Genomic DNA, 26,269 nt, shown 5'->3' with positions numbered 1-26,269 from the left:
CTTGTATTTGTACAGTTCACTACACCCGGAATAATATTAAGTTTCTACCTTTGTCACTGTCCAATGTAAATCTCTGACCAAACGAAATTGGATTAAATCATTCTTCTTCTTCTTTTTCATACATTACATAGAGTTAGTAAGGTTAATTACTTTGTCTCGTGATTCTTATGTTATGAAGAATTCTGTTAACAACAGTCCCACGCACAGTATGGGACTTCAAATAGTTTAGAAAACAGTGCTTAAAAAGCTCAGACCCATAGGTAGTTCTACGATTAATAAAAACAAAAATATATTTGTTCATGAGAATGCATTTTTAAAAATTTCTTGTTAACTACATACACAAATATCGTTATATGATATAGCTTTTTTATTTCTACCCTGGATTTTATGGCCTTTTACGAGGCAATATATTTTTGTTCTGAAAGTGTTAATAATGCAATTATACATTTAGGCTTAATAACATAACCACGTCATAGTTGTTTTTACATGTTTTCTTACGTCTGGCTGTTTTGTTTTTTTTTTTTGTTTGTTTATATGTCATCAACATCGATTTAACTCTTCAACCTCTTCCATGTCAGAAACTTTGTCGGGGCAATCAACTGAACGAAGGTTAAGCAAAGTATAATTACATGCTTTCTTATTACGTATAATAAATAATAATTTACGCACTTACACATCGCTTGCTTCTTATTCAAATCGTTACTCTGCAAACATACATATTTTCATATGTATATTTAAATGTCGCGGACAAAAATGCCAAGAGTGTTACACTCAGTTCTACAGAAGAAACAGGCCCGGCATGGCCAGGTGGTTAAGGCACTCGACTCTTAATCCGAGGGTCGCGGGTTCGAATCCCCGTCACACCAAACATGCTCGCCCTTTCAGCCGTGGGGGCGTTATAATGTGGTAAAAGAGTAGCCCAAGAGTTGTCGGTGAGTGGTGATAACTACCTGCCTTCCCTCTGGCCTTACACTGCTAAATTATGGACGGCTAGCGCAGATAACCCTCGTGTAGCTTTGCGTGAAATTCAGAAAGAAACAAAGTGTTGGTGGACACTTTATGGTTCAGTATTTTAAAGTTACGTATCAGTGTCGTACTGCATATATAGGTATATATATTTGTTTGTTTGTTTTTATTTTAGGATCTATCGACTTTAAAAGTTTTTATGTATTAACAGATTTAAAAAACTTTTGTTGAGTGTATTTCAATTTCCAAAATGAATTGTATATTATATTTAAACTTCAAATTACAACGACAATAACAACATCGTGTGGCGGTGATTTAGATTAAAGTTTTGCGGAATGAAATATAACCAGGAGTGGTCAAAAACGTCTGTTTCTCTTCACCCGACTGCTTTATTGAGAGTTAAAGAGCGCTGGACTTGAAATTCTTTTGATTTGCCGTGATCAAGACATGACGTAGCATTAGTTGATTAGGGATATTACGAAAAGCCAGGAAAAGTAGTGAAGGAAAAGGAAGCGGTAAAAGGAAAGTTTCGTTGGACGGTATCTTGACTGTGGGGAAGCTGTGAACAAGGAGGTACAAGCAGAGTTGGTCAATTACTGTTCGAAAAGCCAGAATCATGTACTAGTGAGTGTGCGTGTTTTCTTACAGCAAAGCCACATCGGGCTATCTGCTGAGTCCATCGAGGGGAATCGAACCCCTAATTTTATCATTGTAAATACGTAAACGTACCGCCCTACCAACGGGGGACACTAATAAATGAGACGTAAGTATTTTTATCTTTAACATTTGTTGTTTTTAGGTTTATATTGAACAAGTTATGCATAATGAGTTGAACAAAAATGTGACGGGCCTTTCCAGGTCTCGGATTAATGGATCAAAGTATTTTGCTGTGGGGGTAAATCCAGAGAAAACCCACTTTCATTGGTAAGGCGCCGAATATTCAATTTTCTTAATTCTGAATTCATTTCATTTGTAAAATTATTTTTACTATCAAGTTTTCTTAACTGTTTTATTTTCCAAAGTTCAGTAATTTTGTGTGTGTGAATAAAACTGTTTTTTTTATAGATTCAGGCCTACATTACTTTTAATGACGACTCTTTATGGGTGTTTATCCCCCCCCCCCTTTTTATCGTGGTTCAGTTGTAATCCACGAGAGAAAAAAACTAAGTCAGTTGTTCTAATATTCTGCAGACTCCATTGGCACCCTGCTGATACAGCGGTACGTCTATGGATTTACAACGCCAAAATCAGGAGCTCGATCCACCTCGGTGGACTCAGCAGATAGCCAGATGTGGCTTTGCGATAAGAAAACACACACAGAGACTCCATTGTACAGCTGTTAAACCAAATGTATTTGATATTTTCACCCTAATCGGTATTTTATGCTATACATGTTCGAAACGGTGAATTCAAATATCCCAAGGCTAAGCCACAGCCAACTCTAATTTAGAAATGTTGACCAAAGAGTTTATTTGTTTTTGTAATTTCACACAAAGCTATTGGAGGGCTATCTATGTTAGCTGTCCCTAATTTAGAAGTGATAGACTGTATAACAAAGATAACTAGTCAACGCCACTCACTGCTAACTATTAGGCTATTCCTTTTACTAATAAAAAGTGGAAATGACCGCCACATTACAATGTCCCCACTGAAGAAGCACAGAGGGTTGGTGTTCAGCAGCATGTCATGCTCGAACCTTGGATTTTTCAGTCCGTTGTACAAAATACTAAACACTCGACTGCGTCTATTTCTAAATAAGAATATCAATAATGTCTTACTTCATACAACTGATACTGTTGTGTTTTGTCTGTTGTTTAGCATAATGTCTTACTTCATACAACTGATACTGTTGTGTTTTGTCTGTTGTTTAGCATAATGTCTTACTTAATACAACTGATACTGTTGTGTTTTGTCTGTTGTTTAGTATAATGTCTTACTTAATACAACTGATACTGTTGTGTTTTGTCTGTTGTTTAGCATAATGTCTTACTTAATACAACTGATACAGTTGTGTTTTGTCTGTTGTTTAGCATAATGTCTTACTTAATACAACTGATGCTGTTGTGTTTTGTCTGTTGTTTAGCATAATGTCTTACTTAATACAACTGATACTGTTGTGTTTTGTCTGTTGTTTAGCATAATGTCTTACTTAATACAACTGATACTGTTGTGTTTTGTCTGTTGTTTAGCATAATGTCTTACTTAATACAACTGATACTGTTGTGTTTTGTCTGTTGTTTAGCATAATGTCTTACTTAATACAACTGATACTGTTGTGTTTTGTCTGTTGTTTAGTATAATGTCTTATTTAATACAACTGATACTGTTGTGTTTTGTCTGTTGTTTAGCATAATGTCTTACTTAATACAACTGATACTGTTGTGTTTTGTCTGTTGTTTAGCATAATGTCTTACTTAATACAACTGATACTGTTGTGTTTTGTCTGTTGTTTAGCATAATGTCTTACTTAATACAACTGATACTGTTGTGTTTTGTCTGTTGTTTAGTATAATGTCTTACTTAATACAACTGATGCTGTTGTGTTTTGTCTGTGTTTAGTATAATGTCTTACTTAATACAACTGATGCTGTTGTGTTTTGTCTAATGTTTAGTATAATCGGATAAAGGAACTTGGATTGAAAATTGTTAACGAAGCGCTATTTTTATATTTTTATTCTAGAACACAAATACATCTGCAGAGAGAAATTATTTAATTTCATATAATTGTATGATAGCATTGGCATTTTAATCGTAGATTAACATATCTTATGAAATACACCAAAGTGACAGTTAGGCCATAATTTAAGAAATGTACACATTCTATAATGACCACATTCGTGGCACGCGCACCCTGCTGGTTCTCCAAGATATATAGTCATTCCTCCTTCGCTCTCGTAAATGTGATACCTGTCACTGTGAAAACATTCCTTCAAGATAATCGTTTTTAATTCCATGATCGTTCCTCGGCAACATCGGTAATCCTGTAAAAAATACACAAACAATCAAAACATTTTTTCTTTAGCAGCCTCTAATAAGTTTGACACCATACTAATATTGCATTATCTACTCATCTGCAGCATGGCCAAGTGTGTTTAGACGTTCAACTCGTAATCCGAGGGTCGTGGGTTCGAATCCCGGTCACCCCAAACATGCTCATGACATTTTTCTTCCATGTTGGGTCTGACCACTACGAACAGCAAGGACAACCTGGTACCGACGTTCCATGTGTTTATAAGGTTTCTGATGCCTTGAGTCGCTTGTCTCCCATGAACATCCCACATACACCAATGTGTCGCAGACAGTTGCCAGAGGTGTCGCAGGAGTTTCACAAAATGAAGAATAATTAAACGTATGAAAAATCTATCAAATCATATTGCATGTAGCAGCAAGCATATAGTGCAAATCAAGGTAATTGGGTTAGGTGTCGTCAGTGTAAAACCGCTAACCTACACACTCGATTACGGTGAAGTCTAGTGAAGGCCTCTGTGTTCTTTCATTCCCTTCTTAAGTTAGCACATGGGGGACAAGCGTTATCACCAGTTTCACTGAAACCATGGTCAACTGTATCAGCACATGGTAGCAAAACGTTTTTAGATGTAGTCCTCATCATATGTGACATCATTAACCAATACTTTTAACCAATCATGCCATACAACAACCATCGTCATACGTATCATGACAACGTATAGAAATGAGATGTATTTGGTTCAAGGTTTTGTTGTTTTTCTGAATTTTGCGTAAAGCTACAAGAGGTCTATCTCCGCTAGCCGTCCCTAATTTAGCAGTGTATGACTAAAGGGAAGGCAGCTAGTCATCACCACCCACCGCCAACTCTTTTACCAACGAATAGTAGGATTGACGTTACATAATAACGCCCCCACGGCTGAAAGAGCGAACATGTTTAGTGTGACAGGGATTCAAACCCGCGACCCTCAGATTACAGGACGAGTGCTTTAACCGCCTAGCCATGCGGGACCATTAGGTAATCTACTCAGTTAATATCAAGACTTTCTTATAAGAAAAGACGATTCTCTTCGCAGATCCTAATAGTGTACCTAAACACTTAGATGTACTCATTAGATTCACTAACACAAATTTTGTTCCTGGATAGTATGTGTTATTTCTAAATTGCTTATGTTGTAAAAGTACAGAAAATGGCCATTATTCCCTTTCAAACTTTGCTTTTGTAACCTGGATAATGAAATTTAGAAATTAACATGTTTTCTATGTAAAAACAGACGAAGTTACACATTTTCGTGTACATAACGTCTGAATAAAACAGTATATGAATCAAGATTTACATGTATTTATACTAAAGTTATACAAAAATGTATAGAAATGCGTAGTTTTTCGAGATTTGCGACTGTAATGTAAATCACTTTCACGTGTCAGCCCCGAAATATAGTCTCCCATTCTCGCCTTGCTCCTCTGAGCATTCTTCCATGTTCTCCTTGAATTTATCAAGATGAGCATCAAAGATATGGACTTTCAGGAACATCCTGCAGCCCATTTTGCCGTAGTTCTTCACCAGAGTCTCAAACAGTTCCACTTTTCGGTCTTGTCATTGCCCAAGTAGCCTCGAACCACTGTGACAAAGCTGCCCTAAGCTTTTCTTCCTTCCTACTGAGTTTCTTGGAGAATTCTGTGCATTCTAGGATCTTTATTGACCTTTGTCTCAGACAGCATATGGAAGAAGTCTCGAAGGTACTTGAAGGCTGCAGACTCCTTATCCAGAGTTGTGACAAATTGCTTCATAAAACCCAATTTTATGTGCAATGGTGGGAACAACACTAGTGGCTCACACTTGACATTGTGCCTCTCCACAGAGAACTCAGTCCGTTGTGGCCAGTTCTTTCTGTTGGAGTGTGCTGCAGTGTCCCTGCTGTCCCAAAGGCAAAGATAACAGGGAAACTTGGTAAAGCCTCCTTGGATACCCATCAGGAATGCCACCATTTTGAAGTCTCCGATAATCTCCCAGCCATACTCATCATATTTTAAGGCTTCTAGCAAGGTCTTGACGTTGTTGTATTACTTTTTGAGGCGCACCGAAAGATATTTCAACTTTAAAAGGTCTAAAATTTGTATAATATAAAATATTACTACTCAAGCAAGCAAAATTTGTCTGTCTTACCTTCTAGGGTTTTTTTGCAGTGCTCGCAAGTAAAATGAGGTGCCCAGGGTTTATCTTGACCCCCGACAGGCATGCCAAAATATTCTTTGTAGGCTTCACACATTTTAGCAGATGTTGTCACAGAGTACATTTTCGCTCTTGTCTTGATAAATTGGCCACATAATAGCAGAATGCGTCTAGAGAATGCTTGCAGCTTCTTGATGCCATCTCTGATAAAATCAAATATGTCTATGTGTTCACTTAGACAGCTATAACTAATCTGAAGTGGTGAGCCCCTGTATATACATTACTATGGAAAGTTCTAGAAAATTCTAAAAGGTACTTGAAAAATCTCGGAAGTTCTACAATATTTTAGAAAGTTCTTGAAAATTCTTGTAAGTTCTACAACATTCTAGAAATTTCTTGAAAATTCTTCTAAGTTCTACAACATTCGAGAAATTTCTTGAAAATTCTTGTATGTTCGAGAAAATTCTCTATCAGCTACTCAGCATTGAATCTACCTAGAATGTTCTGGAAAATGGGTAATTTTGAAAAAAATTCATTACCCAGATCACAAAAGCAAAGTTTGAAGAGAAAAATACGACCTTTCCACTTACTTTAGACATAAGCAATTTGGAAACAACACTTTCTGCCCAGAAAGAAGAAAAAGTAAAAATTTTGTTACATAGTGTTACGTATTATTGTCGAAAATGGTGAACATCAAAAGACTTCATATGCAATAAAAACATTCACTAAACCTACGAAATTTCTTGTTTCAAATAAATGCAGAATGATATTTTATTTGGAAATAAAAGGGTCGTTTTTCATAAATGTGTATTTGTTTGTCTGTTGGAGTTCACGCAAATGTACACAAGGGCTATCTGTGTTAGAGCTTGCCGTCCATAAATTCGAAACAATAAACTAGAGAGAAAACTACTAGTCAACATAATCATCATCAAACTTTGGGCTACATTTATGAAACCGAAAAATGGGATTTGACTGTCACTTTCATGACGCACCTACCATTCTAACGTGCCGAGTGGGATTTGTTTGAACGATAACCGACGCGGACCTCAACTCCAGAGTCCAGAACGTAAACCAATGGGTTCCAAACCAAAATAACAATCCATGTGAGGTGCTATCACACTAAGTAAACGTATAGTTTGAATAACTCATTTTTAACATTAAAAAATGCCGTTACAAAAGTACATGAAATATAATTAAAGGCGAATTAAAAACATACAATGCATCTTTAATGAAATACTAATTATATATATTTTACATGCGTTAACTACGGATGGAATTAATTTTAACTCTTGAACACATTCATTATATTTTTATGATTTAGTCTTATGCACTAAATCATTTAGAATTTCGATAGTTTCATAATTAGTTCTCTTAATTTATAACTAAATTTCGCAACCACGTGAAAAGGTTCTAATCCTTTCGTATTCACATTAAACCAAGTAATTATTTATCTCAGGCAAAAAAAATTTTTTAAATTTACAAATACCAATGTAAGTAAACGAAATGGTCTACATATTTTGTTAGACTCAAGTTTTCTGAATTTCTTCATTACATTCCCTTCAGTGGTGGGCCAAAGGTGGCCTAAGAGTTAGCATACCCGACTGAGAAAGTCCATGATTCAAGTCCCGCTGTTACAAATCGCGTTCAACATGGGCACTTCATCAGACTGACGAACAAGTCATCTCGATTTAATTATATAATAGTCTAAAAGATGGCGCTAAGTGCTGTTGACTAGCTGTCTTCCCTTTTGTCTAACAATTCTTATTGGAGACGGTTAGCGTAAATAACTTTCCGCGAAACCTTAATCCTCAGTACAGCAGCCAGATCATTCATTGCAATCATAAACCTGAATCCTAGTGTTGAAGCCAGATCATCCACTGCAAAGAGAAACCTAGATCCTCAGGGCTGCAGCCACATCATCTACTGCAAATATAAACCTGAATCCTTAGTGTTGTAGCCAGATTACAAATTGCACAAATAAACTTAGATCCTCACTATTGTAACCAGATCATCTATTGCAAACATAAACCTAAATCTTCAGTGTTGTAGCCAGATAATCTATTCATTGCACACATAAACCTGGATCCTTAGTATTGTAGCCAGATCATCCACTGCACACATAAACCTGGATCTTTGATAAGTCATGAGTGACTATGTGTATATATTATGAAATATTTTGTATTACTTTAATTTCCTCTTAACATTGTTGTATCAGGAGCATAAATCATGTTACATTCACAAATTCTAAGGTAACTTCGTGTTCATTTTGTTTTAATTTTAGAATTTTTTAACAGTTTGACATTCATATATTGGTTATACTTGTTTTAAGTATCAGGTCTTCCCATAAGTAATGTCCGAAAATGTAATACAGTAAGTGCATCATCATTTCTGTCCTTGTAGAAGGTTTTAATGACTAAAATATGTAGTAGGACATGTATTAAAATGTTCAGACAAATAAAAGAAACTAACCCAACTCCACTTTTTCAGATCATTAATCAAGTAAATTCTGATAAAGATGGATGTGTCTAAGGAGCAAATTGGGCATATAATGCTTTATGAGTTTAAAAAAGGCAATAATACAACAGAAACGTTCAAGGTGTTCATGGTGCGGAGTCTTTCAATGAAAGAAAATGTCGAAGGTGGTTTCAGACGTTAAAACCTGGTGACTACAGCTTAAGTGATGCACCACGTTCAGATTGTCCTGTTGAGTTTAGTGATTACTTGATGCTGGCTGCGCTCGATGAATATTGTGTTGTAACAGTTGAAGAACTAGCACAGAAGCTTAATTCAATCCATTTAACAGTTCAACGTCATCTACAACAGCTTGGAAAGATGTCAAAACTTGGAAAATGGGTCCCTCATGATTTGACAGAAGCCAGCCCTAGAACAAGAGTGGACATTAGCACTCTCGTGAATGTAACATATCTTTTTTGGACAAGTTAGTGACTAGAGATGAAGATGGATATTTAATAAAAATGTTAAGTGCTGCAGACAATGGCTCAGTGCAGGTAAACTGACAAAACCACAGCCCACAATGGACCTCCACCCCAGGAAAGTCTTGGTGAGCATTTGGTGGAATACTGTTGGTGTGATCCACTTTCAGTTGCTATCACTCAATGTAACGATTACATCAGACTTCTATTGTAAACAGTTAGAGTGCTTGAATGTTGTACCGAAAGAAAAGAGCCCTGCTTTCATCAGTCGTAAAGGTGTCGTGTTACACCAGGATAATGCACGGCCTCATACAGCAAGGATCACATCTGCAAAGTTTGAAGAGCTAGACTGGGGAAAACTTCCACATCCTCCAGACCTTGTCTCATCTGACTATCGTCTGTTCTGAAGTTTGCAGAACTATCTTGATGGAAAAATCTTGGAACACATGAAGATGTCAAAACTACCCTCTCTACATTCTTTTCCTCCAAACCCTAATAATTTTGTAGAAGTGGCGTTCAGAAGCTTGTGAATCGTTGGCAGGATGTAATTAATAATAATGGAATGTACATTATTGATTAAATAACATTGAAAGCGTTTGAAATCCTTTCTCTTTTTCTGAATCTAAAATTGAACATTACTTAAGGGATGACCAGATACATCAAGCCGTACGGCGCCAAAATTAAGGAGTTTAGCTCAGTTTATTTTTATTTGTTTATACTGTATTGAATTTTAAAAGGTATATCTTGTTATTTTCTTAGTGAATAATGCATATATTTTTAATTTAGTTTTTCTTTGTTTACATTCTAAAAGATGGTTTGTTTTGTTATGAACCACATCTTCCAGTGTTTCGTAGTAATGTAAGGGAAGAAAGTTATGTAAAGTCACAAATTTTATGTTTGTATATGAGAAATATGTAAATATTTTCAAAAATTCCTCGTGCTAAAAGAGAAAAAAGAAATATAATCGTTATGTTTGTTTCAATGAACCTGATGGCGAAAATGGAAAATACTCGTTTTTTAGTTTGAAATTCGCACAAAGCTATTCGAGGGCTATCTGCACTAGCCGTCCCTAATTTAGTAGTGTAGTTTAGCACTTGACTCGTACTCTGAGGGTTGCGGGTTTGAATACCAATCACACCAAACATACTCGCCCTTTCAGCCGTGGGGGCGTTATAATGTGACGGTCAATCCCACTATTCGTTGGTAAAAGAGTAGCCCAAGAGTTGGTGGTGGGTGGTGATGACTAGCTGCCTTCCCTCTAGTCTTACACTACTAAATTAGGGATGGCTAGCACAGATAGCTCTCGAGTAGCTTTGTGCGAAATTCCAAAACAAACAAAGTATCACACGATAAGTAATAAAACAAAACTGAAAAATACGCATAATTCAGTTCTCAATTATTTTTTCTAATTAACTTTCATTTTTCTTCCGTGTATATGTCAGCAACAAAGCAAAATGCTCTTAATTTGGTTACGGACAGCGGTAGTTATAACATCTCCAAACTTGCGCGTACAATAATTGAGCACTAGATGACAGCACATGATTACACAATACACCCTTTCGAAGGCAGCCACGTTCAACAATTTGTTTTTATAATCGCCAAAATTGTGGAGAATGTTTACATTTTTGCATGATAAAAAAGTCATTTGAGTTTTTATAGATATAGAGGAGTATAAAAATACACGATGTTTTCAATTAATTACTGATAAAATTAATTATATTTAAAAAATAATGGCAGAAATTGGGGACCAATTCGCCACAGGTCAATAAACGTTTCGCCATATATGGCGTGTGGCGACCATGTTAGACATCGTAGTTCTAAAGCATTGTTTGCGTGCAAAAGCACATCGGGTTATCTGCTGATTTAAAGCATTGTTCACTGAGAATATTTGCATTAAAAAAATACACAGAGTGAGCCTGAAAAAGAACACGGCAAAAAATATTTATGTCATGCGCATGACTTACTTTCTTGTTCTCAAGATACAGTTATGTCTTTTAGACGAAATAGTATACCGTGGGAATAAGATACCAAGTAATGCGTACAACAGAATATTTTTTTACTGGTGGTTTTTACTAAATTTGTGCTCAGTCAACCATGACATCGAACACCTGATTTTTAGCCTTAATAAGCCTTCAGACTTGCAGCTGAGGAAGTTATACATAAAAAATAACAAAGCTCCATATAGTTCTAACTCTTTAGTTATGATAGAGAGAAACTGGTACCATATGATAGATTATATAATGTATTTGGACATAAATTATTTCATAATTCGCTGTGTTCTGTCCACCGCAGGGAATCGACTCCCGATTTACGCATTTTAAGTCCATAAACTTACTATTGTCCCACATGATACCTTCACTGAGGAAGACGCATCTTAGAGTTTTATTCCTTTTTTATGACAGTAACTCAAAGAATTGTACAGTCGTTCTTCGACAAACATATATATATTTTTTATATAATTTAGTTTAAAACTATCGCTAATTCTAAAAGAATATTTGAATATCTTTACTTACAGACTCATTCCTGTAAAAATAATAATTTTGTTTCTACAAAATTTGATCTTACTGGAGATAATTTTATCTTTAATTAATGACGGCCCAAAAACGACACCTATAGTTCAAACTTGCAACGTATAATCAACAGATATCAACGAGTTTTTCTTTAAAAAAAAAGAAAAAAGACCCAGTTACAATTAATCATAAAAGAATATAAAATGATATACTAACACACCACAAAATATAAAATTAAATGTCATATATCAATAACGCATTGATTTATTTTGTATTTTTCGTTTTAGCGTCCTAAAATATTCGTTCTAAAGCAGCAAATTACCTCATCTTGCTCAACAAGTCGGAAAACATACAGAACATGAGTGTGTGGTGCAGGTGTTTTTATAGCAAAGACACCTCGTTCTATCTGGTGTGTCCACCGAATGGAATCAAACTCCTGATTTTAACGTTCCAAAAATCCGTAGATCTACCGCTATCTCACCAGGGCGACGTATATTATATGAATATTTTCAAATATTCCTGGAGATAATGTGTCAAATTAAGCCTAACGTTATTCATCACTAAAGAAAATAGCTATAGTTACTTCCGTTTTGTTACAGTATGGTTGATTATACTAAATCCTAATCTTTGCTTTCTAAAAAAAAAAAAAAAAAAGAGTTGTACCGCTGCAGATAATGTTGTCGAGGTAGTTGTACTATATAATGTCAACTGGTGTTCACATATTTTACATTTTTAGATCAGAAATAACCATATTTGGCTAAAAATTAAAGGTTAACGTTGCTAAGCACCACAAGCTTGTCAATTACTATTACAAATTCCACTCCAATGGAATACTCTTTTTTTTTATATACATACACTCACTGAGTTAAGCCTAAATTATGTGTCCTCATTTGCTTTAAATCTGGATTGAATCTAACATGACTCAGTTGTTTCTTTCAGGAGAAACATATTTGATGTAATTTTTACAGTTATTTTTATTTTATATCTCACTTAAAGGTATATCCCAGTAAATATACACATGTAAAAGAATTTTATTAGTTGTACTTGGTTCTATCAAGTTTAACCTAAAACAGCACTAATATTTATTACCCTTTTTAGCTGAGCATTGCGTGAGTTTTTCAAAAAATATTATATGTTGGTATCGAACATCAGTATCTTTGGACCTTTTTTTTTTTTCTTTTTCTTTAAATGGTTTGTTTGTTGTTAAACACAAAGCTAAACAGTGGACTATCTATGTTCTTCCCAATGCAGGTATTGAAACCCATTGAAAGAAAGAGAGGATCCAGCCTATTTCTTGTGAGGGGGTCTGTGGTGGGCTAAACAAATAATCTAATTGGGCTGCACTCAACATCTTTTGAGCACATATATTATGCTGACTACGAGGTAAAACATCTTTAACATTAAGCATTGTTCATGTGTGTTGGTGGGCCACAGCAAAGGCCAAGGCACATTTAGGGGTAGCTTCACTCCCAGGAAGTTCCCCTCAGTACCATCTCTAATTATAAGCCCTCAGACCTTTTGCTGAGCCACCACGTGAAGCTCTCTAAATGTAATAATAATGTATTATATCCTGTTTTCTGACCACCTGAATATAAGAGTTATATGCTTAACTTTTCAAATACATAGCACACACTCAGTGTGGCTGACACATTAAATTACCTACTTTTAAGTTCTTACAACAAAATTGTGTTGTTATACAAATATGTACAACCAGCTACCTCTTTTTTATGATTCTTAATTAATTATTGAATAAATAATAATGAAAGAATGTTAGCAGTTTTTATAACAAAGCTACATAATGGACTACCTATTCTCTGTCCACCACAGGGAGTCAAACACTGGAATTTATCATTGTAAGTCTAGAGAATTACCACTGACTTCACTGGGGGACAACACTCAAGAGATCAGAAATGTTAGAACAATGGTATTCCAAACACAAGTTTTACAGATGTTCATGAAACTGTTTTAAAATATTTCAAGACTAAAATGTAACCAGTCTAATGATCTAAACTTCCAAAAATCACAACTGGCTTGTGTTTTTATAACATCAGAATCAAAACAATTTTCAGGTCCATTCTGATCCAAACAAGAAAGAAATACTAGTAAACAACTAACCCTTTCCACTTTAAATAAATATGTTATGTACAGAATATCTAAAAAATAATGTATGTACCACTTAGGTTGGTACTGACTAGTAAATTAAATGGAAATTACTACAAGTGATATAAAAAGCTAAAACAGATTTAAAAGTTGGACCACCTTAATTTAGTTTTAGTGCAAACCTACACAATGGGCGGTCTACACTCTGTTCACCACAGGGCATCAAAATCCAGGTTAAAGCATTATAAGTTCATAAACTTACCACTAACACATCAGAAGATAAAAACTGAACAAAGGGGAGATATTTAACTAATCTTACCTTCTCCGTGTATGTTTCTTTAAAAAACTGAACAGAAGAAATAGTTTATTTTTTTTATACATACATTAGTTTTAAACATCTTGCTGATACCTGATCAAAATAATTTGTTCTATTAGTAATATACAGGTTCAAGCAAGTTACAGAAAAGGGTATTCTGAATATAGTAACATGGAAGTTTTAATTCGATACTTCAACACCAAGTTTAAAAAAAACAAAAAAAAACTACTACAAATATGGTAAATTAGAAGGTAATTGTCTCTTCTCACGTTCCTAACTTCAGTCACCAACATCTGGTATCATTTTACTTACTGTTTTAAGAGTTTTTACTCATAAATCATTCATTTAAATAAAATATACATATGAAAATTTACAAACAAGAAACAGTTCATAAAATACTCATGTTACAGTCACTCACAATGAATCAAGTTTTCAAAGGATATCACTTACTACTAGATTCTATTCTCATTAAACAAACAAAAGTGAAACAAAAAATGATTGAAACATATGTGTGTATTTGTAAGATATATTTGGCTTACTCCCTTACAGATCAAACTATATTACACTATAATGTTTATAAACTCACCTATTTAGTTTAATTACACCACAAATAAGACTCAGTACTTTTCACAGCTTATTGAATTAAAAGTAACACTGTAATCATTTGATAACTAACATACAGTGCATCAGAAAATGACTTAAGTTCTTAATAAAACCTTTTTAGCAATTTTTTGCACTAAAAGATATTATGTATGTTAAGTCTAGAATACTTGTTAAGTTATATGTACCAAAATTAGGTTTAAATACAGGTACCTTGTAGAGTTATTAAATTATACGTTTGAATAACAACACTATCCTTTACTAAACACATATCAAAAGAACCACCTACACATAGCAGTGTTTATTAAGAAATGTATGGTTCTAAATTGCATACTTTATCACAGCTAGTCACTTAATGTCTTCCAAAAATGTCCATTTAATCACAGCTGGTCACTTTATAGGTTCACATTTTCTAGAAATCTTTGTTTCATCACAGCTGGTCATTTTGCACATTCATATCATATCTTTAAGAAAAGTAAACAGTGTAAACCTACAATGAAAGGTATCTCATCTCCAAATTCTTATGAACGGTAGTCTAAGACATTAATGAACAGATAAGTGTAGTTTTTAACTTACTAATATATGTATCTTTTAACCACCACAGTTACAAGTCTCTCTATACTTAGCTGGAAATTCTAGTTTATATGCTAAGTGTTACCATATGCTTCTTTTTTACCTCCTACATTTTTAAATGGCTAATTCCATATTTATCCTATGGTAACTGTATGCAGCTGTTCACACTAAGTAAGCTGAAAATTAGCTTGGTTATTTAAAAAAACTTGAAGATCAACCTTAAATGCTATTAATTGCAAATTTCATCTTATTTTTACAACTACGAAAACTTATAAACTAGAAAAGTAAATACAAGTATTTCAATGAAAAATTTTATAAAGTACAAAAAATTACTTTTATAAGCTATATCTGCTTAAGAGATCTAATGAATCAGAGAGTGGAAAAAAGCTACATAACTGCTTTCAATGCAACAGTAAATATAAGTTATAGCCATCATAATCATCACTATTTACAGCTGCAAAACATCCTAATGGTAAAAAATTTCTGCTTCAAAAAACAAACAAAGTGTTTATTTCCTGTTTTACAAGAATATTTTAACTGTAATTCTTATATATACACATTCAATTGTAGTTTAGGAAGAATAACAGTTTAGGTATGTAAATAATTTTCAAACAAGAGGAAATCCTATATAGTCACAGCATTTGAAATTATTTCAGGCAAGATTAAGCTAAATTAATCTATTACAGCTCAGAGCCATTCTGTTGGCTTCTACACTATGGCTAAAAGTGTTTGTTTTCAGTAAGCAGTAAATTAATAAGTACTGCACAAAGTTTTGTCAAAAGTCTTAAGATGTTCAACTAGATTCAACTCTAAAATTTGAACCAAACAAAATCTAACTTATTTACCCTTCTCTACTGGTTCATTTATATTTTATTTGTACCATCTACAATCAATGACTGTGATGTCAAAAAAACTATGCTAGAGGAATATAAAAAATACACCATGATAAAAGGTACATATAAAAATCAATATCACATAATCCTTGACAGGGATAATAAGAAATTATCTATATGCAATGACACCATCTGTTTCTACAAGGTGCCCAAAACATCTGGAACCATAGATGGTTTTCAGCTTTTCTTAATTTCAGATACACAACTAATTATGGTGCTGTGAAAACATGAGAAGTTCAAGTTAATCCAAACTTGTTTCTGACTACAGGGGCAGCCTGTGAACCACATTCTGTAAAATTCAATGAAGTTTTTATACTTCCAAACTTCTGAGATGCCCTGTATTTAAATATATTAACATCAATTAATAGGACTGGGAAATTGTTCTCTTGTTAACCACAGAAGGTACAAGGTGGTATTTATGAGTTGTTTCATATAGACAGGAGTTTTATGCATAACAAATCACCAAGTGGATGTCTTCATACTGAATTTCTGTTTTTGTAAAACAAGTTCTTATACCAGTTTTCCCATCAACAGAACAGACATCTCCATCACAAAACACTCAGTTTTTTATTTCCTCATTTCTTCTAAAGGTACATTCATTTGACATTAACAAAACTGACATACTTGTGAAGCATACCTCCAGTCCTCTCATCTCTTAGAAACGGCAATGTGATAATAATCTGACCACTTATAAATTGCTTCCTACAGAAATGAGATGCATTATAACCCAGTCTTCAAAGAAATATTTAACTTAGCTGTGACATGCCTGAGCTTAGGGGTAAAACTCACCACAACATTATCTACATTTACTCTCACCATGTGTTTAAAGGAGGTCCAAATCTTTCTAGTGTCTTGACAACCAAGATGAGCAGGTCAAAGAAGGAATTTACACTCACTCTCAGTTGTCGAGCTTCTTTAGCAACAATTTTTCTGTAACATAAACAGAGAGAAATGTTTATCAATAAAACCCAAGGTTAACTGAATAAAACTATTGGAGGTAGATGTAGTATATGAAATCAAAATCATTATTTCAGACAATTTAAAACTACATTTTGTTACTATTCTGTTTTGTATCAAAAACTACGTTTTTTAAATTGTGATCTAAAATTAAACTTATCATAGTAACATATAGAAAAAGAAATATATCAGCTTTACTGAGTAAGAGTTATCAGATAAGATCTTAAGAATTTCATTGAATTTTTTCCTATAAAGTTTGTTTAGATTTCTCTTCCTTCTTCTATACTTACACACACAGAGTATTTTCTTCTACACTCAGAACCTTTTTTGCCCCTCCACGACTTGGTTCGACATCTACCCTCAAGCTGTGGTAAGCTATTTCTGCCTCCTTACTACTTGGAAAAGGTATACTCAAGTTTCTTTAAACTTACTGTCAAGCAAAACTATGAAACTACCTGAACTCTTGCACACTAACTTCCATAAAAGTTAACACTAAACATCTGATCTGTAAGTGACTTAACTAAAATTGATGATAATTACAATTCAGTTGCTTCTACCTGATTCTCACTGTAATAGGAAAACTGATAACATATACAGTGCCTAAACCGTTATATCTGTCATATCTCAGCTAGCCAGATGAGCCCTGCTATTGACTGAAAGGCTTTGTCAATGCTGGATATTGCAGATGTAGCATGGTTGCTCGTATTATAAAATATTCTATTTTGCTTTCTCTTGTGGGTTCTTAGAATTAGTAATATAGGTTTCTTCCTTTGATGTTGTGGTTATAATTCATCATATAGGTCACTGGATAGGCCAGTAAACTATTGTGTACAGTTTTGGTACTCTTTACCTAAGGATGGACATTGAATTGTTGGAAAGGGTTCAGAGGAGGGCTACTAGAATGGTGCCTGGGATTGAAAGGTCATCATACAAAGAGTGGTTAAATCTCTGAGGGAGTGGGTAGTCTGATTGTTGTGTTTAAGATTGTAAAGGGAATTAACAGTATTGTTAATTTAGTTTTTCATACTCAATAGTGAAATTAGTACGTCTAGGGGCCAAATATAAATTTTAGCAGGATAGGAGTGATATTTACCTAAGACAGTTTTATTTTTCCTAATGGAGCAATAGGTCTCTTGTCCCTAAACATTGTTAAAATTATGCTATTGGTAATGCAACCATGTATCAAAGTGTTTTAAATGAGAAACAAAATGTTAACCAAAATAACAAAATAATTTAAAGAACTTACATTACAAGTAATGCCTTTACAAAATTCCATTTATTATGATTTAACACATTTGCAATTCAATAGAAAGGTTTGTGATAAAACATCCTTGAGTATTACAGACCAAAAGCACTTGCTAGTATATTCATTGAGTCATCCTTACTTTGTGTGTTCCTCTAATACAAGCAGCTAGAAAGAATATTTTTACAAAAGAAATGCAAAAACTAAAAGCAATATATAACTAACACCTGATTTGAATCTGTGATATTTGTTTTATGAAGATAATTTTCATTTAAGAAAATTCAAGAGGAATTAACTGATTATCTTACATAATCAGTTTAGTGAAATAAATGTTTTATAAAATGAAATCTTTAACTTTGTGGTTATGTTATAGCATGTTTAAGGTGATGTTTTTAGCTATTCTATGCATATATCATGAGCAAGACAAAAATGCAAGTAGGGTCACTTCTGAATATAGTATATCTGTTTAAGAGAAAGTTTGATAATTATATCTATGAAAAGGGCTAGTTTTAGAAGGGCTTTTTATTTAACAGTTTCAGTTTAGAGGATGGGGAAACATAAATAGACTAATAGTCTTCTATGTAAAATATTTTCTCAACCCAAATGAGCCGTTTTTACATATAAAAAAGACTAATAGTTTCTTGTTGTACCTGCACATTATAAGTTAGACATTTGACCATCAAAAACAACTGTTCAATTGGATGGTCAAATAATGTCTCACATTATTATCTATTTTGTTTTTATATTACCTGCATATATTGAATTTTACTTAAATCAAAGTGTGTTACATTAATATGGTTACACTCCAGCCTTCTAATAACAAAATCAGAGTGGTATACAGTGCTGCCATCTTGCCAATGAATATCATAAATATGCCAAATAATGTTTTAATAATGTTGCCAATTATATTATATTGCAAGTTTAAAAGATCATAACTACTGGCTGTATAAACACTCACCCAATAAGCATGAAGCTCACGATCTATGTCTATTCTCACACTCATACACATAAATAAAAACAAAATATCACATTCTGGTCAAGTTATCAGCTTTGACCCTTTGTATAATGCATCTTGGTTGTTTGACCAGCTGGATCCAGGTTAAATTCACCATAGCACTGGTCAAAGAAATACTCTACACTATACTCATTAAATAAAAAAATTTCCTGGGGAAACAAACCCTCACATTATCCTCCACAGTTATTGCTCTTACACTCACAGCACTTTATAACACACTCACATTTTACTGCTACAAAAGTCTCAGTCAAATTCCTGAAAGTTGACAGTACTGGTGTGTTAAATATATCAAGTTGGTTATATTCATTACTAAGTGAAATATGTAACTTGATCTATATAGATAATTTTCTTCGACTTGGAGTTAATCTTAAATTTACAAATCTTGAAAAATGTATCGTAAGTTTACGTACACCGTAAATAATAATACTGTTAGTATTAAACCTGATTATTGCAAATCACAATTAACCAAAGAGTGAGACATTTAGTGTTAATTATATATAATTATAATAGCCAATACTTTACAATTTTAATAATAAAACATGTATTTATGTTATCATTACATTAGTAGTAGGGCATTTCTACTCATAGTGCCAGTAATAGGTAGAGAAGTTAGGCTTAAATTTCAAACGTAACTAACACAACTGTTTCTGTTTTACACTACAAATAAAATAAAGACATAATATGTTAAGGTATTTGTCTTAAAACTTATTGTTTTAATCTTATTAGAAGCAATTATTATGAAATTATTTAGTAATAATATTCAACAATAAGCTTTGAAGGATACGCTTCGAACATGTCCATGTTTTTTCTTATACGAGCCTCGATTTCGTCCTCTACGTCATTGAGGTAGGTTTTCAACGCAGTAGGGTAAAGAAACGGCTAACAAAAATCATACAAACGAGAAGCATTGTGATTCAAGTCATGTGAGAAAACGTTGTGGCAAGTGTGTGCTACGACAGTGTAAAGTAATAATACGATCAGGAATATTAAAAACAGAAGTTGAGAAACCTGACTGCACATCTTGTTAGCGGAGTGAAGATGTAAGTTTAACATCATAAGGCTTTCGAATCTGTAACTATAAACTGCAAGACTCGAAAATAATGCTAGTTGCTAAGTTAATGCTATCGACTAATATTAGTAATAATAATAATATGATGTTGTGCGAAAAATAATTTGTTTTAAATACCGTTAATTTGCTTGTTAACGTGAAATACCGTAGCAACTAAAGAAATCTTACGAAAAAGTAGAGAAGTTCGCACCTAAGCTAATATTTACTGTGTGCTCGTTTTATTAGATGTATTTTAATTACTGTTTAATATATAATAATGTACTTTGTTATTAGCAGTATGTGTGAAGTTAGGCTTAAGATAGTTAGTTACCTAAATATCGAGCGACCTATTCTTTTAGTTTTATTTTTTGCTGTTCACACTTAGACATTTAGCTAACCTATTTGGACTAAAAACCAAGAGTTAGTTATTTTAGTATTAGGCTTGTTTAAAGTTACAGAGTATTTGATTTTATAATGTAATTTCTTATAAGCTAGGTTAAATGTCATGGTATATCAGTCTTACTATTAGCATCATTGTTTAGTATATCTAAGCTTAAATATTGAAAGACTGAATTTTAAATTCTTGCTTTTATGAAATATATACAATGAACTTGAATAAATTTTGAAATTTTATTTTAGTATTCAGTCTTTTTCTTTTGTTTTTGTTATGTTGTAAAATTACGTTATAGCATTATTCTGTTCTCATAAGTCAGAAGGTTTGCTGAGTGAGCTCCCAAACCCAAGACTTCTGAAGTGAGAAGGTTGCTTCTCATTATGGGGATTCTGCTAGCCAAACTGTGGAGTTTATTTGGCAATGAAGGTAAGTAAAGCTAACAGTTTAGTTTCTGCACACAGCCATAATCACCTCCTATCATCAACAATATCTGTACCTAATTCTAAATATTAATTATACTTACTATATTTTTAAACAAATTTTAATATACTGCACACTGTGTCTAAATAATTTTATAAAATTGGGAATGACTTCACTTTAGGAGGAAAAAAATTGGACTGACACCAGTTTTATCAAAATTTTAAATATTTAACCCTAATGGTATATGTATTTTTTAAAAAAATATATGTTTCAAAGTAGCCCTCCTGCATGTATTTCTGAGGTATTAGATAGATGTACACATGTGTGACAAATGTGATTTATTTACAGTATGACTTTCTTGATTTATATAAGTGGCTAATTTTTTTATTAGTCACAAAATACTGACAAAAATGCACTCAAGTTAACACTAAATGTTATCAAACACAAAAATTAAGGATACAAAATTTAAACCATGTTAATAATTAAACATTAACACGATAAACTTGGATAAAAGGATTCTGAAGAGAATCTGTGCTGTTTGTTATCTTCGTATTACCAGTGAATTTGTAAACGACTCACTTCCTTTTAGTCTTAATTAATTTGCACTGTGATAGATAGTTCACAGTTTTTATATACTTGCCTTAAAATGAACTTTTACGTGCTTTGAGTCTTGCCATTATATCACATTAAATCAAAAATGTTTTTTGTTGTGGTGAATATCACTGCCGTAATTTGTGATATAATACTGACAACTTTAATCATATATTATTTTTATTACCTGTTTTGTTAAACACGTAAAGTGGTATAAACAGAAACATAACTAACTTAAAAAAATGTTTCTGTTGCAGAAAAAGCTGTTGAAATTCTCTATAGAGTAAAGCTTTGAGTTGTTTTATTCTCAACAAATCTTAACAAACATTTTTCCACACTAGTAAAATGTTTGATGATTAGAAGGCTGCTGGTGTGATCTCTTCTTAGATGAAATGTCCTGTTTGTTTGTTATCTAATTATGCATAGTGTTTGAAAATTGTTTGTGAGAAACCATTTAGAGAAGCTCTCAGATATGTTTCATTTGATAAATAGTTGTCATCGTGGGTTTAGAAAGAGGTTTTTTTTATTCAAACTAGCGTAATGAATGTTTGATTTTTGTCTTGATTTTTTTAAAGCCTTCGATACGGAACCTTAAAATAGATTAATTAGTTAAATTGGATGCTAAGATAAATAGGTAGCACATGTAATTAAAAACATATTTGAAGTGCACATCACAGAATAATGATAAATGGACATTTTATCATAAATTGTTGGTAACTGAAGATTCTGTTTTGTGATTTTTGTTTTTCAGTGTTTGTCAGTGATAATAAAGAAATGGCAACTAATAGATTATCAGCTAGTCTGTTATTCAAAGATTAGTAATAAGTAATTGTGTTATCATGCTGATTTATTCAAAATATGAATTTTTTTATTGATCCTTTTGTTAAGTAGTATGAATTTGTAACATTGAATTGAGGAGACAGCCACTGTTCTCAGCAACAACCAAAGCTATTTCAAACTATTACTTATACTGCATACAAATGACATGAATTATTTTATATAATTAATTCAATGAGCATTGATGTCAAGACTTGATTTCCTTCCTCACAAAATTTAGAATATGTGTATTTTTCAAAGTTTGTATTTTCTCTTAGCACTCAATGCAACTACAGCACAAAATTTCTAAACTGTCTTCATCCATATACACCTAATAAACTAATTGGATGAGCAGTTCTTTGGTAATTTAGTGTTGTGAGAGCACCTTCTGAGATAAAAAAAAAAAAAAAACAACTGGTGTCTTTAGTGGAATACACAGAATACATTTGAATAACAGTGTCTGGAATTGTTAAGATTAAAGATCACCAGAAAATTATTTTACTGTGCCTCAGGTGAACTACATGAATCTTTTAAAATTAGATAAATATAAAGTCTAATCTATCATTCATACACCACATGGCAAATTTAAGATTAGGCTTGTTATTTATTTTTAATATTTTAAACATTTGTTTGTCAAATAATGCAGAAGTGTAAATTAGTAATATAATTTATAAATCCTTTATAAACATATGTTTGATGTAATAAACAAATAATACAGGAAATTATCTTGGTATTTCTATAGTTAATCAGGGAGCAATAGAGCAGTGTAATGTTGATCTTGCACAGATACTAGAAAAGTATTTATTAAATTGTAAGTGCCTGAAATATTTCACAAACATTTTTATTTTTAGAGTGAAATATAAGATATTCTGTAAAGGAGAATTGAGTAATTAGGTGATTAGTTGATAACACTATGTAACACAAGTTTTGTTCCTGGTAGTATGTGTTATTTCTTATTTGCTTATATTGTAAAAGTACAGAAAATGGCCATTTGAAGGGAATACCCTTCAAACTTTGCTTTTGTGACCTAGGTAATGAAATTTAGAAATTAATTTATTTTTGTGTGGTAATGGGCAAATTTGCACATTTTCATTACATAAGGTCTGAATAAAACAACACATGAATCAATATTTACATGTATTTATACTAAAGTTATACAAAATATTTATAAATAAGTAGTTTTTTTGAGATTTGTGACTGTAATGTAAATCACTTTCACATATTAGCCCCCAAATATAGTTTCCCATCATATTTTTGTCATATGCTTCCCTGTTACAAAAGCAAAGTTTGAAGAGCAAAATAGGTCTTTTCCATTTACTTTAGACATAAACAATTGGGAAATAACACTTTCTGCCCAGGAACAAGAAAAAGTAAAAATTTTATTACATAGTGTTACCTGTGATCATGAATTAGTGTCACATGAAAGAAACAATCAAAAGAATATTCAAATTGATTAAAGCAATGAAAATAATCAACTGGTTTGTATGATTATTATTGTTTTCAGTTATTCCAACAATCTAAATGTTGTAAAAGAATAACCAATTGTTTGAATGTATCCTGTTAATCAGCCAGATGATCAGTTAAATTCCATTGATAACTTATCAGCTTTATCAAAGATGAATTAAAATATTATTTTAAGTAAATAATAGCTTTGATACATGGTTATCATTGCCATAATCAGGACTTGAAATTAAGGCTAGTAAACACTAAGTTGCTCATTAGTTTTTGAAGATTTGTTAATAAAACTAAGGAGGTACCATAAACAAAATGCTAGTACACATTTCAGAAGGAATATTCTTACTGTCGAATATCAGTACACCTGTGATACATTCATTTAGTATAGATAGTTACTATAGTTGCAGTTAACAAGACTGTTTCACTTGTCAACTCCATGCAAGTTTTGCAAACCCATTGAAGCCATATAGAAAATCCAGACAAAGTATTAAGAAATGGGAATAGCAAGTTTGTAGCAGCTCTTTTGATTGGCTACCAAGGTAATTAGCCTGTGGATCCAGCTGGCTAGTCTTGCATCATTCAGCCACAAGGGTGCAGTTTGCAGGCAACATGGTTTGGAATACCATGACCAAGTGGATCCTCATTGAAAGAAATAAGGAAATAGAACTCTCATAATTTGTCTATAACTACTACAAGTGTTAGAACTATTGGATTCTAATGCTTAACTGGCCTCTTATACTTAAATGGTAACTTTTAATAATAAATACTTTTTGGCAGAAGGTGGCTGTCAGTAGTTAGGTATTGTAGACTGTTGACTCAGGTGATCATGGTCTGGATATGCAAATTTCCACTCACACTGGTCATCTTTTTAATTTTCGTAAAAACATTTAAAATGAAAAGCACTGTTACATATAATTGAAATTAGTTTTGATATTTGAAAATAAAATATGATGTAGAATATATATATAAGTAGGATATATACATATTTATTAAGATTTAATACATGAAATAATTAGCAACACAGTCACTGTTAATTTTGTAGAAGAATAATTATGTTGCCAGGAAAATCAAACATTTATTAATGGGAACTAAAAACTAGCAAGAATTCCCTATGCCTTCTGAAGTTAGGGTCGAGGTATAGCAGTGCTAAAGTGTTTGCTTACTATCAATGTTACACTATGTCTTTAAACTTCATGGGATGATTTTTACCTTCTTATGGAGAAGTTCATAGACAGTGTCAGTGGAATTTGTAAAATTGGTTGTATAATCTGCCTAGGTTTTTTGAGTTTTTATTTATTAGGACTTGCACTAAAAAGACCTGAGGACATTTTTAAGGCTTGGTTGAAAATAAATAATAAAGTTGGTTACGTAACTGTATTTTCATACAACATTAAGAGTGCACATTATTGGTCTTACAACATCTGTCTGATGTCTTTATTTGTAGATTTACAAAGCTTGTGCTTCTGTACAGTTAAATACTTTGTATTTCTTATTACAAATTCATTGATCAGGTTTTTTAGCATGTAGCCAGTTGTATTATTTTGTAGAGCACAAACTTCCAGAAACATTGTAAAATATTAAAATGCATTAGTTTCAATCACTCAACTTTAGATTCCTTCATCTGTTCTGTCCTTATTCCTCTTAAAGGTGATGTCTTGCTGTTAGAAGACTGTAGAGATAATAAAGTAGCTTCTTACATCTCACTTCCTGGACATTGTCATATAATTTAAGTGCATTTACAACACTTGACCTGTGAGCCATATAGGGTTGGTGTCTGCCAAGATGGTCTTCCATCTTCAGTTTTAAACAACCTGATAAAGACCTTAATTCTAGCATTGTTATCCGAAATCACTGAAGGGAGGTCATTTGGGGGCTCTTCAATTCATCATTAATATGAATTAAAGTTAAGTATGTGGTATTCTAAGCTGGCCCATAGTACTTTTGAGTTTCATTTTTATGTGGTATTGCAATTAACACCATATTTTCCTAAGAAATCTACCCTAAGATGTGATAATTTTTGTATCACCCACAAAAAAAATCTTTCAAATATTCAAATAAAGCTACAGCTTTGCACAGAACTGGAACCTTATTATTACGTGCAGTAATATCAGTTTACTCTGCTTACAATTTCCTATTCTTAGAAATAATTTATGGTAGTAAAGTGACTGTAGTTACATGGTTACTTTATTGTGTTTTTTTTTTCTCTCTCTTTCCCTTTACAATAGGGCCTTTAGTGACAATCTTATACGATAGATTCTGTTCATAAAACTGCGAAGGTGTGCAGTGTAATGAGATATATTCT

The 26,269-nt window shown here is 32.8% G+C and overlaps 2 protein-coding genes across 4 annotated transcripts in view; one reads left to right on the top strand and one right to left on the bottom strand.

Moving 5' to 3' along the window:
• Positions 1-3,762: 3,762 nt before the first annotated feature.
• Positions 3,763-20,167, bottom strand: Tcs6 (Threonyl-carbamoyl synthesis 6). Of its 2 annotated transcripts, none has more exons than XM_076504887.1 (4): positions 20,028-20,167; positions 17,276-17,404; positions 16,845-16,958; positions 3,763-3,947 (listed from the first exon to the last, which is right to left on the bottom strand). In XM_076504887.1, exons 1-4 carry the CDS (start codon positions 20,042-20,044, stop codon positions 3,911-3,913), a joined length of 297 nt encoding a protein of 98 aa, XP_076361002.1. In that variant the 5' UTR covers positions 20,045-20,167; the 3' UTR covers positions 3,763-3,910. The 2 variants fall into 2 exon arrangements, with proteins under 2 accessions (XP_076361002.1, XP_076361003.1); XM_076504888.1 differs by lacking the exon at positions 3,763-3,947 and adding an exon at positions 14,461-15,026.
• Positions 20,143-26,269, top strand: part of LOC143252553 (ADP-ribosylation factor-like protein 5B) — a 28,006-nt gene continuing 21,879 nt past the window's right edge. The window contains exons 1-2 of one of the 2 annotated variants that reach the window (XM_076504886.1): positions 20,143-20,283; positions 21,005-21,111. In XM_076504886.1, the coding sequence (XP_076361001.1) occupies positions 21,066-21,111 (46 nt within the window). In that variant the 5' untranslated portion in view covers positions 20,143-20,283; positions 21,005-21,065. Of the gene's footprint in view, positions 20,284-21,000; positions 21,112-26,269 lie in introns of both variants that reach the window. The other variant, XM_076504885.1, reaches the window with a different exon arrangement.

This window comes from Tachypleus tridentatus, chromosome 6 (assembly GCF_004210375.1).
Source record: "Tachypleus tridentatus isolate NWPU-2018 chromosome 6, ASM421037v1, whole genome shotgun sequence".
Lineage (NCBI taxonomy): Eukaryota > Metazoa > Arthropoda > Merostomata > Xiphosura > Limulidae > Tachypleus > Tachypleus tridentatus.
This window is presented reverse-complemented; position numbering and strand designations above follow the sequence as displayed.

Bases quoted from the DNA above. Each gene is read 5' to 3' on its own strand.
- Tcs6 (XM_076504887.1), bottom strand. The intron at 16,959-17,275 runs GTAAGTATAGAA...TTTATGTTACAG, and splicing joins GAAGAAAATACTCTGTGTGT to AAAAATTGTTGCTAAAGAAG. The intron at 3,948-16,844 runs GTGAGAGTAAAT...TATTTTTTACAG, and splicing joins GGACCTCCTTTAAACACATG to GATTACCGATGTTGCCGAGG.